We start from the raw sequence: 14360 nt of genomic DNA on the forward strand, positions 1-14360 counted from the left end.
TCTACCTGTCTATGTGCTTCAAGTTCTCCACTGTGTGAGACTATATGAGACTGTGTGAGCTCTCTAACTCATACATCTTACATTACCTCCATAGTGCGCTAAGCTTTCATCTGTCTTATCTGTATGGGATGTGTATGTTTATTTCCATAGGCAGATGGGGAATATGCTGCTGCTAAAGATCTCCTGGCAGAGGTTTATATCTTGTGAGAACATGGGATCAGGGCCCTTACACATTTTATTCATGGACGGACAGTTGTGGATGGAAATACTAATAATAATTTATATAGTGTGGCATAGTCTTAAGGCCCCGTGTTGCAGATTTTGCTGAATTTTTTTTTTTTGAGCCAAAGCCCAGGAGTGGATTAGGCGGAAGGGAGAAGTATAAGACCTTCCTATATATTTCCCATTCCTTTTGTAGCCATTCTTGGCTTTGGCTCAAACAAACGCAGCAAAATCTGCAACAAAAAAGCTGTGTTTCTGCAGTGTGGGGCCTCAGCCTAAAGGGGATTCCTGGGACTTTAAAGTTGATGACCTATCAGTAGGATAAGTCATTCTTTGTAAATCTGTGCTGGTCCCACCTCTGGAATGGTTGTGGATCAGCTGTTTGAAGTGACAGCAATGCTCCCTGGGTGCTGCTACTGCTTCACAGACATTGTGACCTCAAGTTAATCAGTTACGAGGTCTGATCACAGGTCAGTACCATTCAAGTGAATAGGCTGAACTGCAATACCAGGCTCAGCCGCTGTGCATGGAAAGAACTAAAGAGGCTCCAACATGCTCGGGGCAGATAAACCACTTCCAGAAGTGTCTGGCAACAACGTGCATGCTCACTTGAGCCATGAATGCATGTGTATGGTGAGGTTATAGTGAACAAGCCGCCAGCCAACAGCTATCTAATGTGTATGATAAACCTTACACTGGCACATGCATGTTTATAGTGGTCTGGCTATATATAGATTGTAACTGAGTAATGAAACATAATCTAATGTATGTACAAACATATTCTACTTTTCTGTACATAAGTTGTATGGTATTAAGAAGGGAACATACTCTGTAAACCACACATGAACACGTGGCTCTGCATCCTAGTGCTCACAGACCCTGACATGTGCACACTTACAGAACTGAAGTGAATAAACACTGTATTGGGCACGCCTGCACTGAAACAAAAATAGTCATAGGGCGCATTAGTAAATAGGTACAGGCCTCAGTTCACATGCCGCTGCACATGTACTGTTACTGATAATGTAAAGTGTACACTTCTACAAAAATAAGCCTCTAACCTCTCCCATCCACTGCAACTGTATGTCTGTATTTTACATTACTGGACTCCTCTGCACTGATTGGTCGGTCATGGGACTAGGAACAGATGTCTGTATGAGTCAGATGGGGGTGGTAGTGAATCACCCATCGCTTACTAGAACTCCCTCTTCCTGCCTAACTCATTCCCTGCTTTCCTCTCTGCAAAATCAAGACCTGTGTGATTTAAAAAAAATAAAGTCTCTGTATCTTCTATCTCTTGTGTGAGAGTTTTTTTTAGTTATTATGTGTGTTGGTTTCATAACCATTAGTGAATCCATTCATTCAGAAACACAGTATAAATTGTGCAAGACCACGGGGACGATGATGATGATGTGAGTCACTATCTGTGCTGTAGAATACGTCAGCTACGTGCTTGGGTGTCAGTCCTAAATATACATTTCCTATCAATGGATCGTCTGTGAGTTGCTGCCTGTTTTCATTTGGGGTATTATTTCATACATAGCTATGCTATAACCACTGATGATATCACTACTGGTAAAATGTATTACTACAACACTTCTCTGTCGTAATGTTCACCTGCTGCTTTGGAATTATTTGGTTATTGTTGGCTGCTGTAGTTGAAACGTTGTTTATGTTGAACCACAGCTCTGCCCCGCTATCAGTGGAAGTCCAGATCAGGCCACAAATCATGGCAGACATCATCTTGTCCAAAGTGTCGTTTTTAATTTCTGACATTGTCACCCAAGATGACAGCCTTCAGAGACCAAATGTAAATGGCAAGTCATTCAGAAAACAGCCGTCTGAAATCCCAAATGTATGTCCTCCTTTAGGGTAAGGCTATGTTCACACCACTGTTATTGATGTCCATTGCTGTCATCCATCAGACGATTATAGCAGTGGATGTTATCTGTAGCAGAGTAATGGACAGAGACCGAGCCCCCTCCATCTGTGTCCATTCCCATTGACTCTACTGTAAGTAACTGAACTGACGCTTTCTTCTGTCTTGACTGTTTAGCTATGTGACGGAAGAAAAAGTCCTGCATGAGAATGAATACAATCTGGGACTGTAAAACGCAACAAAACACTGCGGTTTCTTTTTTCCATGGCTTTTCTGCAAATGCCAAAAATTCTGCATTTCTGCAATATGTGGCCTCATCGTGTCTTTTGGTCACGTTGTAGACATGTCTTGGACGCTGCAGCTACTTATGTACATTTCTTTATGGTGGCAAAACCAGTTCAGCTTATTTGGCGGATATGAACATTTATAAGCTGCAAGATACATATGGGATAAAACGGAAGTTTTGCTTTTCCACGTAGAATCCATAGTCATAAAAGGGGTTTCACAGGACTTGCTAATTGTTGTTCTAGCCTTGGGATAAGTCCTCAATTAAAGATCTGCGGAGGTCCAACAAAAAAGTCCCTGGCCGATTAGCTGTTTGTAGAGGCTTTTGCACCTATGCTTGGTTTTGCAGCTCAGCCCATTCAGTTGAATGGGACTGAGCTGCAGACAGACCATGTGGTCAATGAATGTGATGTTGCGTGGCCCATGAAAGACACTGCTGCAACTTCAAACAGATGATGTGTGGGGGTATCGGGCATCGGGCTGACACATATATTCAACTGATGTGTTTAAGGATACGTAATCAATTAATACGTCCCGGAATACCCCTTAAAGGGGCTCTATCATTGGGAAAAGTCATTTTTAACTAATCACATCCTTGCATAGTCTTTAGGCTATTCCACACCTACCTTTTGTATGTAAATCTCCTCAGTGGTTTTTGAATGAGCTCATTTTTATTCATAAGCTAATTTAGCCTCTTGGTGCACCCTGGAAGTCTCATTGTGCACCCTCTGCCTATTCCTTCCTATGTATGTGTACAGCACAGGCTGCTGCTGCTGACTTCCTGTTTGCACACACAGATAGGAGAGAGAAGTGCTGCGGGGAACTTCCTGTGTTGGCTGGAAGCTCATTAGCATATGAATAAAAACAGGCTCTTTCAAAAACCACTGAGGCGATTTACATACTAAAGATAGGTGTGGAATAGCCTTTCTAAAGGCTGTGCAAGGATGTGATTAGTTAAAAATGACTTTTCCCAATGATGGAGCCCCTTAATGGACATATTGTGGATTCTTAATATCCCCAGAGTGTTCATTATTTCACACAGATTCTTTCCAGGGCATATGAATAGGGTATAAAATTCATTCACGTGCATTGCTAGAGGGAATGTCAACAGATCTGTCAGGATTTTGTGGACATGGCCTTTGTATGTGAGAATCCTTTGTCTACTTGATTTTCACACTTTGAGAATGTGGAATTGGGGAACAACAAGTACATGTGGGATTGTAGTGCTGATACCACGAAACCTCAGACTGCGATTTACCAGGATCACAAACTGCAATATTCTTCATGTGCCATTTATTCGAGGTCACTAGCTGACTTTGCTTGGAACACAGGGGCAGATTTACTAATCCGATAAATTTTTTTACAGCATTTCCATTTAGGGTATGTTCACACTACTGTTACTGTCCATTGCTCTTATCCAGAATAGGATGACAGTAAGGGACATTAAATGAGAAATGCAGACGAAGTTCCCCTCCATGCTTTTTACTTTTCTGATGGAAGAATATGATGTTCAGGCAGAACTCCTCCATTAAAACATGATAGAAGAAAGTGTCCATTATGTATTTTCATTATCTTCAATGAGAACACAGGCAAATGGGTTGGAGATTTGGAGGCGGAGGGCGCCGCACTCCGCACTCCTGGGCATAATTATATTCCGCACTTGGGGTGTGAGCCCTGACAACTCTATTACCATCACTAGAAATCTCAGGCCTGCATGCAGGTGTTTGTAAGATGTTTTTTGTGGCCACAGCTATATTTATCTCAGCAGATCTGTGCAGCTGCCGCACTTAGTAATTCTAGAAATGAAAGCACTTGCTGGCTGTGGTTAGGCTGCAGGTGTAACCAATTTGGGAACCCCCACTCCACATGCCCCAACAGCTTCAGGCTTCCCCATATTGTCTTCTGTGATTTTTTTTTTTTTATTTTATTTTGTTGTTGTTTTAATTTTTTTTTCATATACATATTCCTCTCGTACACAATGAAAATGTATTTGTTTATTTTTATCATAAAAAGAAAGTGGACTCTGTATTGTTAATTCTCACATTAGGGATGACTGTGATTAGGACATTTCACAATTATAAAGGTTTTACGTGACTGACTATATCTAATCTCATAGTAACCTTTTACGTGAGATTCACATGGGGCAGGCTTGTTGCAGACATTTCTGCAATTGCTCCATTCATGTGAATAGAATGAAATCCAAGGAAGGAAAATCCGCGCTCACCAGGATGTCTTCTAAACTTGAACTTTATTGGTAGCCAAACACAACGCGTTTCAGGGCTAAGGGCACCCCTTTTTCAAATATATAGACTACACACTATATAAGTGTGGGTTTAGTGTCTTTTTATGCCAGTCTATATATTTGAGAAAGGGGCACCCTTAGCCCTGAAGCGCGTGGTGTTTGGCTACCAATAAAGTTCAAGTTTAGAAGACGTCCTGGTGGGCGTGGATTTTCCTTCCTTGGTCCTTAGATTTCGTTGCATTCTTCCCTCCCTTTATTGTGGAGGTGTTCCAGCATCTACCTGTGAGGACGTATGTTTATTGTCAAGATGTTGTGCCATATAACACCACCCCTAGGTGAGTGCACGCCTATTTGACATTTATGCACATCCTGTTCTCTAATTACTACACTAGATTTGCGCTGTGCATTTCCATTTTTGTCAGTTCATGTGAATAAGACTTGTATAGGAGTTATGGGAACCTTTAGGGTCTCCAGTTTAGGAAAGTGATCTGAGTTTATGGCTTGGGGTTCTCTGTTTAAGGATCCTCCTTATGTCTTGGCCAGGGTGGACACCAACCAGAAAGAGTGTCTCATAGAGGAGGACCTGCCCTGTTTTGCATTACAAACAACCCACTGATTTGACTGAGCAATGTGTAATGCTTCATTACCCCTGTGGGGGCACTGCAGGAACACTGAACATTTACTACAAGATTCCCCCACAGGATTTCAGCAGGGGTGACTTTGCCATCAACTTATTTATTATTATTATTATTGTTTATTTATATAGCACCATTAATTCCATGGTGCTTTACATTTTTCAAGGAATTTTTTGTATTAAGTATTTTCAAAAGCCAAACAACAGTAAAGAATCTGCAGCAGGTGTTAGTCACTGGGTGTTAGCAGTTTGGGCGGAGATGGGAGGGGCTAATTTTTAACCACTTTATCTTATTTCTTCTTTAAGTTTCTTGTGGTTTCCCAGACACCCAGAATAGATGAGCAGAGTTATAAAAAGTCCACACCTCCTCCTTCACCTCCTTATTCTCCATGTAACAACGGAAGGTAAACATCTAAGAATACCGCACTCCTTAGGCCTACACATTGCAATCTCCGGTGGATACTGTTTCCCATTTTAGTTAGCTTTTTGGAATGCCTGAACTTCCCAAAAAAGAAATGGGTTTTGGTTGATTTTATTAGCAACAAGAGCTGCAGGAAGCGACCCATGCTGGATCTCCTTATGGATCACTTGGAAAACAAAGATGTATGCACCTATAGATTGTACGGTGCCTGTGCATGGGAAATCCTATAGTCATTGCTGCATCCCATTCTACAAGCTGGACATTCCTACTATCACTGTTTCTGTATAGCCGTATCTTTATACACAGGCACTGCATGGTTGCCAAACAAGGGTGAGCGGAGCTGTTCCATGGGTCACACTGTTGTTCAGGATGGGGCGTAAGTCAAATTGCTGGGACCCCCACAGATCAGGAAAAAGGGGGTCTTGTGTTTTCCCAACTGACTAGAATGAAGATTCATAAGTAAGTGGGCTGCATTTTTTCTTCTGTTTCGCGTTCATTCACAATGACTAGAATTCATGTACTGTTACACCAACCACAAATCAGATCACTCCAATAGCCTGACCAAATTTATAAGAACCCAAGCACTGACTACCATAGACCTCATTACAGAATACCTGTAAATACCGGCTGCTATATGAGAGTCACAGAATGGGAGGATTCTCACTAAAAATTTTAACTAGGTATTGGTGAAAAAAAAACAAAAGACCCTTATACCCATAGGTAAGTGCTTGAAGACACCTGAGGACACAAGATCACCATAGAAGATAAGCCATTACGTGAGATATATCACTAGTCGGCCTTGCTTCTTTCGGCTGACCTCTGATGTCACTAATAAGAATAAAAACCTTCCTAAGTATTCTGGGAATTACGATGTCAGAAGCCTCCAGCCCTGCAATGGTGAAGCATCTACTGAACTTTCTTAAGAGTCAACACAAAAAAAACCTTTAAAAACCAGTAAAAACGAATTTGTGACCACAGCCCGGAACGAGACCCGTTATTGTTGTACGAGGGCACCTGCCGCTGCAATGTCATCCATCATTTTCCAGCAGTCCCTCATACAATACACAATGTCAGATGTGTGGCGCGGCTCTGGAGTAATAGTATGTGGTTGGTAAATCAAAGGTGTTTTTTCATTTGTTCAGTGGTGAGCTCTTGAGAGATTATTATTATTATGCTGTTATTTTCTAGAAAAAAAAAAAGTATTAAGCTACGTTCACATCAGTACTGTGCAGTCCGTTCTTCTGATCTGTCAGAGGGCCTAAAGAAAAATAGACCACAAAAATAGTGGGTGCGAACTGAGCCTGAAGGCCCAAGAGCACTGGCTGGTACTTATCCAGTGTCATAGACATATTGTACCCTGAAAGAACAGAGGGGGCTTTACTTGTGCTGGAGGTGACCGGGGGCCTTGTGTTGGCCATAAGGGTGGGAATGACCATAAAACATCATTGTTAGTAAATGTGGTAGCAATGGAGAATGTTTTCTGTGAGGCGTGTAGGAATCTATCGAGTAGACTTTCTTCTGCACTATTTTCCTTGAATTTTGAGGCCTTCTTTTGTAGACTGCAGAAATCTGTCCTCCATATGTATACTGGGGCCATATCAGGATGATTTTCTGGATCTAATATATTCCATCTTCTACTGTATGTGTGTGGGTGTTTAAGCATGAAACTGCTTCCTCCAAAACCACTATATGACTGGTTTCTATATATTCTGCTCCTTCCGTGTTCTTAGTTGGTTTATGTTTAGGTGGCCACAATGGCATCGGCTAAATATACACAATGTAGTGTGCCTAGTGATGTTTGCTCACGCGGATTGCATCACTTAACTCTGCTTACCCTATGTGCAAATGTGAGCCCTCTATCGTAGCGGAGCTTGTGTAATACTATATAAATCTCAAATATGAAATTATTGGAGAAATTGCCTGGGCTCAATCTGCAAAATATGATACCTGGCATTAGCTATAGTTATGTGGCCATGGAGCGGTGGCCTTATGAGAGAAGGGAAGAGGCGCAATGAAGCAAGAAAATGTTCTGAATTAATTGAATTATTTGCATGTTACTCTACTGAGTCATGGTACATTGAAAACCTAGGAGAGCTATAAATAATATTCAGGGTAGGTGAATGTGGAGGGTGACAAGGCGGAAGCTCTGGCAGCAGGTACGGATGAGGTTTTGCACAGTATATGACTTGTTGTAACCTGTACTTTGGAGCCAGTGATTCATTTAGGGTTACAAAATCCCAAAAACTTTTACCAGGACGTTATACAGCAAGATCCCGTGTATGGCCTTCAGACCAGATACAAGACCCAATACTGAACTGCTTGTAACAATGGGAATGACCTTCCTTCCTTCCTGATGGGAATTGTTTCCGCTGCAGATATTCTTCTTGTACTCTTTGTTTGGTCATTTTAATATCTAATATCTATACCTGAAAAAGTCCTGAAGTCCAAGGGGGAGATTTATCAATAATGCTGCAAAGGACAAGTAAGGCAGTTTCCTATAACATCCGAGCAGGCCACAGATTTCATTTACAATGGACCTCCGAGCTGAAAGATTTTCGGGTTTAGAAAGTCCATGGTTAAATACGTCAGTGAGAAATATTGAGTTCATAGAGTTTCCCAAGTAGGAGGAGGAGCTGAAAAGAGGATTCCTCACTCCGGAAGACTCTGCACCTCCTTATATCTCACACACAACTGACTAAATACATCAATAACTGTGCAATTCTTGGTTTACCCATTGGGGGTGCTATAGGGAAATTGCACACTTGCTTCTAGGTCTCCCACAGTTCACAGCCTATGCCTGGAGTGATCAGCTTATCAGTGTAACATGGTTGTCCAAGATTACAAAAACATGTTTTGTTTTTTTTTTTCTTCTGTAGACAGCGCCACACTCCTCTGCAGGTTGGGTGTGATATTGCAGCTCAGCATCATTCATTTTAATGGCGCTTGGCTACAAAACCAGACACAGTTCATAGATTAGTGCGGCTCTGATCTTGGGGATAGGAGTGGCTATGTTTTTCTAATGCTCTACATTCCCTTTAAGGTGATAACATCGGTATGGTAAAAAATAAATCTCCTTCACTAACATCTAATCTCTGAAACTCTCTCCCAGCCTGGAGGAGTGAACATGGCTCTACTGTTATCTCTTGTCCCCTGTCCTTGGTTTGACCTACAATTGGTATTGACGCCTTTTTCACAGTATTGGTCATTTAAGATACATCTATTACATTGTGTCAAGCATGTGGCAAACTAGTATTGTGAGCAGTCGTCCAGTATGGCGGGTGTGACCGTGATAGCATGTGGGTGGGGCTTAATTATAGATGAAATGAATGTGATAATGGACGCCATGGTAACTTGTACAGACTTATGACAGGAGCTGCTTACAGTGAAGGACTTTATGGGATTTCTTTGCCTTTTTATAAACCGTGTGAGTGTCCTGCAGAAATACTCTGGGCTGATATTATTCCCTCTACTGACAGGCAATGGCCTTCCTGGATTGCAGGCGGCAACTTATGGGCAGATATGTCCTCCGCCCAGCACTATGCTATGTAGAGCAGTCCGGCCACATCCACATGTTACATGAATTGCTCATTGATAGGCAGCTTACACGTAATTTCCTCACTTACGTCTGACGCCAGTGTATATACTACATGAAGGCATACCTGGCCAGAGGCATTCATGTCTGGGATATAAGGTAGTGTCCGGATATGAAGCACTTATTAGATTGTGTGTAAGGCCTCCTGCTCACAACCTTAGGGAATTTACTGTCCACAAATACTGACCCGCAATCCACAAACAAACCACCTTTGCATTGCATTAGTACATCATCAACAATGATGGATCCCATATGATTCCCCATACTGGTCTGTGCGGCTACAAATAAGACACGCTTCATAATTTGCGGTCTATGAATACGGCATGGACACAGCCACAAAAATTGTAGGTGTATGTCTGGACCCATAGAAATCTACAGAAATGTATTTTATTGACAATTGTGGATCTGCAATTGCAATTAAAAAGTATGGTAGTGTGCATTAGGCCTTAACGTTATACTCTGCAAAACTTATACACTGCTACAACTAGTGCAGGGTCCGAGAGGGATTCAAAGACCCTCAAGGTGGAATCCCTGTGTCACGCACTACCTCTTCAGGTCCTGCACTAGTCTGTCATTTTTATCCATTGTTGTATTCCCTTCACCAACACGTCTCCTAGATGTGGATGCCACCTATCATGAGAAGTGGGGTCCCCTTGCAGCCACTGTGAAGGGGAGCATTGAGTGCACATGCAAGATTTTCTCTGTTCACAGCGTCACTGTATGTAAGCATGGGTTTTGAGAAAATGGCACGGGCAGCATATGAATGATATCCATGTGCCGTGCTGTGTCCTCCACTGTCCCACTCATCTCATTGTACCCCCACACGGACTTGTGACAATATATCGGGGTGTGTATGTGGCCATAAGAAAGTAATGGATCTGTGTTAGCCATTTAAACCCTGCTAGCACACTGACAGAACACAGATTCATGTGCATGGAGCTGAAGATGGTGAATGAGAGTCTGTGGATCTGCCATAAATGGAGACGTCCTTTTAAATAGTTCTGTATCCCCTTATAAAGTGGATGTGAGAGAATGCACCTTGAGAACAATGTAAGTCCATGGGATAGATACACAAGTAGATGCACTTTAATGTAAGCTGTTAGTACAAGCAGCAACTTGTTATCCTGGTCGAAAATTTAGATGAAAGGTTGCCTGAAGTTGAGCCCCCCTCTGTAATGAATACAGAGCAGGATGAGGTAACTAATCCCCTGCTCTTCTTGTGAATACCATAGCTGTGTGTCTTCTAGGCTGCTCAGGGTACTCACTCATGTCGCTGGTATTGAGAATACCAGGGGGGGGGGGGGGGGCGCACCTGTACATGTTCCTTATGTGACATATAGACGGCCTGAGCTCACACATTACAGTCTGGCTCAGCTGCTGCCCGGATTATTGTGTTTTTGCTTACATTAGTCAAACTCTAATCCTTACTGAGCTGTTCTTCTCGGACATCTATGCTAAGCCCCTGTCCCCATGTATTCTTTTTGGATCTGATGAATCACGTCAGTCTCACCCCAGCACTGGATGTCTGAGCACATACACACAATTATTGTCCAGTGTTGCAGCTTTATAATTTATCATAAAATGAGTTTTTGTCCATTCATTGTAGTCTGTAAGAAATGTGTTAATAGCCATATCTAAATTCCATGACCGCACACCTAATACATGAGACCCTCCTCGTATTTCCAGGAAGAATTCCTAGTCCTGTTTCGTCTAACTAACTGTATAGCTAGATGTGTATTTTCCCATGTATACTCTCGTAGAAAAGATATAGAATTTTTTCTTGATGTTGACCATCTATCCTCTTCATATTACAGAGCGAACAGGAAAATTGCTGGCAGAATTCGGGAAGTTGTACGAGGAGCAGTATGGAGTTGCCTTGTTTAACAGCGTCCGCTATGAGATTGAAGGGAATGGAGGTCCGCAGACACAACTACTTCATCGGAAGGTATGACTAGAAATGATCACTAGCTAGAAGATTGCGACTATTGGTTTATCCCCATCTGTGTTCATACCTTGTTAATAGTCAAGTAGGTCATTATACAAGGGCAGGTATGCCGGTAACCTTCAGGCGCTTCCATAGATAATGTACAACTCTGTCAATACTAAAATTGTTAATTTGTTTATTTTTTTTTTTTATACTTTCCTCTTCCTTTAAGGTCCCTCTTAAAGACCGGGTGATCTTTTCTGGGAACCTATTCCAGTTTCTGGATGATACAAAAAAGTGGCGGAACCGATTCTGTCTTGTTCCTCATCACTATGGACCAGTCCTTTATGAGAACAAAATAGTAAGTGTTGTCCATTGTCCTTCTAAGCAACCTCCAGTCAGGCCAAGCAACTTTACAAACTTTATTTGTCATACTAGGCTTATGAGCGTGGCCTGCAACCCCGAGCTGGCATCAACTGTGCTGGGTACAGAGTCCTCACCTCCCTGGATCAGTATACCGAAATGCTTAACAACACAATTCCAGGTGGGAACTTTCATCTGCTCCCATGATAATTTAGGTTCTCTTAGGGGCTTTTCTGGGATAGAATAAGTGAGGGCGTCTGACTCCTGGTTGCTCAGCTATCTGCTAATTGGAGGGGCCGCATCCCATTGTTTGTCAGACACATTTTGCAGTGGCAGTGCCTGGTTTTGCCTCTTAGGGCTAGTTCACACGTAAAATACGTGTGGCTTAATTTGGTCCGGAAAAAAACGCTCCCTAATTAGGAAGCTGTTTTTGGACATTGATGAATTTTCGGTAAAAACCGCTTCAGAAAACGCCAGGCGATTTTCCCCTCCCCTAAAGTGAATGGACCATAAAGAAGTGCATCACGTTTTCAGTCGCTATTTTTCGCCTCCCATTCATTTCTATTGCTTTCCTCAGGCAGAATCCGCCTGGAGAAAGGTCATGTCGCTTCTTTTTTTCTGCTAACAGCAAAAAACTGCTGGCAGAAAAACAAAAGCTAGCGGTCTCCATAGACCATCATTGTATGGAGGTGGATTTTGAGGCGAAATCCGCTGTCAAAATCTGCCTCTGACCCCCGTGTGAACTAGCCCATAGTCCCATTCACTTGAAAGGGTGTTAATGGAGAGGACTGCACCAATGGGCATACCCTCAATAAAATGTACAGGGCTATGTCTGCTAAACAATGAATAAGAGGCACACTCCCAGAGGGCCACAGCTGACTGGTGGATCCCTCAGGATTCAGACTCCCAATGATCTTATATTGTTGGGCTATCCCAAAGACAGACTATGAATCTTGACATCACAGAAAATTTCATTGATATCCATGAACTTAACCATTTCAGTAACAGTCATAGCAGTTCAGTCTTTGTGAATCATATTTTTAGTGCTCTTTTATAGGCTGTGCATCTGATAGGATCATATATTCCAACATAGATTGGGCATTATAAGTGGCTGTAGTGTGACAACACTGTGTCTGGCTGGTTCATCACACCATGTTCACGTAATGTCTCTGTACCACAGGTGTAGCTGTGGGGGAGGGTGTAGGTATGCAGAGGTAGCAATTGCAACCGGGCCAGGGGGCCCAAAGGCCTCTACAACATAAGAAAACACCAGTTTTGTTGATAACCCTTGATAAGTGGGGGCCCCATTACATATTTTGCATTGATTCCCAGGAGTTTCAAATTACGCCTCTGCTCTCTGTTGTGTATATGAGGTTGTACAGTCACTGCTAGGATCAAATAAGTTGTAAGTAACTGGATTTCTACCTTTTTTTTCTGCTATATTCAGCTGCAAAAGTGAAGGCAGGCAGCACACAGATGAAATGTGCCACACAGTTCCCTGTAATCTTGTGGCACCCATACTGCCGTCACTATCACTTCTGTTTTATGACTGAGCGTGAGCAACAGCGATGGAGCGCCGTGTTCCAGGATTGTGTACGTCACTGCAATAATGGTAAGAAGGGATCCTGAAATAGCTGAAAAAGCAACATAGACCTAATAATGATACAGGAATGGTAACAGGGGACACATTACATCAATGTTATGAGGCAGTAGTCTAATATTGGATCATAAGTCACTGAAAAAGAAGCAGCACCTCTTAGATTAGATCAGATGAAGGCCACCATTTTACTTTCATTCATGGCACTGTTGAAGGATGTGGGGTCTTGACCTTCTATCAGTTGTAGCTTCTTTACTTACCCACTGCATGAACCATACTGTTACCTCACTAGACTTCTTGTTTCTGTTGTCTTTCGTCCTGTACTTGTTCTGCCGTGTCCTTCGCAGTCGTGCACACCACTGTATACTTAGATACACACAATTCTATAGTTCACACCTGTAAATACAAATCCTCTGTCTGACACTCGGCACAGGGATGCCATATTCTTCTGTCTCTTTTTGTTTAATGTAAATGTCAACTTTTTTTGTCATGGGGTTAATAAGTGTCTGCACAACCTATTGCTAATGTCATTTGTGAAGTTTTCCATTCACAATCCCATTGTCTAAAAAAATCTCCAGTAAGACAATTGGGGAGATTTATCAATCCCTCCATGCCAGTTTTCTGGCGTATGGGGCACAATTGGGGAAAGGCACTATATTGTCCCAAACATACGTCATAACCCCCATTTTGCACCTCACTTACCACATTACATGAAAGTAGACAGAACCGGGACGTCTCAGCTCAACACGTTTATTATAACTCGCGACAGTTTTGTGGCAACAACCTCTTTATAAATCACTAAGTCCCTGAGCCAGTCAGACCCTTTATTAGGACTAACATACTGGGACATAGCCGATTGGGAAGAACTATAGGGAACTTCAGCTAAGGGAGTGAAAAATGGGAAAATAGAGGGACATGACAATACATTATACTAAGCAAGACGGTAGTTGGTGAAAGTCCTTAGTGTGCCAATGGGCCTCATATTATTACTGTCTTACATTGGCCATTAAATAGATAGTACATGTATATCTGTTGAGTTTGTCAATTTCAGCAGGACTGACTGACCATTTATTATGCATGGCAGCGTGGGGAGATGCACCTTTCCCCAGATGCCAGTTGTCAGGGGACACAAGGGTTGGACATGTTGGGTTTCTTCATGACCATCCCTTTTGTTATCAGGTTGTATGTGGCAGCATCTTAA

General features: G+C 42.3%; 1 protein-coding gene across 1 annotated transcript in view; it reads left to right on the forward strand.

The window, feature by feature from the left end:
- Positions 1-14360, forward strand: part of NIBAN2 (niban apoptosis regulator 2) — a 46816-nt gene that overhangs the window by 23121 nt on the left and 9335 nt on the right. Inside the window, exons 3-6 of the mRNA XM_075260181.1 lie at positions 11090-11220; positions 11432-11560; positions 11638-11743; positions 13010-13174. Coding sequence (XP_075116282.1) covers positions 11090-11220; positions 11432-11560; positions 11638-11743; positions 13010-13174 — 531 coding nt within the window. The remainder of the gene's footprint in view (positions 1-11089; positions 11221-11431; positions 11561-11637; positions 11744-13009; positions 13175-14360) is intronic.

The sequence above is a fragment of the Leptodactylus fuscus genome, chromosome 11 (assembly GCF_031893055.1).
Source record: "Leptodactylus fuscus isolate aLepFus1 chromosome 11, aLepFus1.hap2, whole genome shotgun sequence".
In the NCBI taxonomy this organism is placed as follows: Eukaryota; Metazoa; Chordata; class Amphibia; order Anura; family Leptodactylidae; genus Leptodactylus; species Leptodactylus fuscus.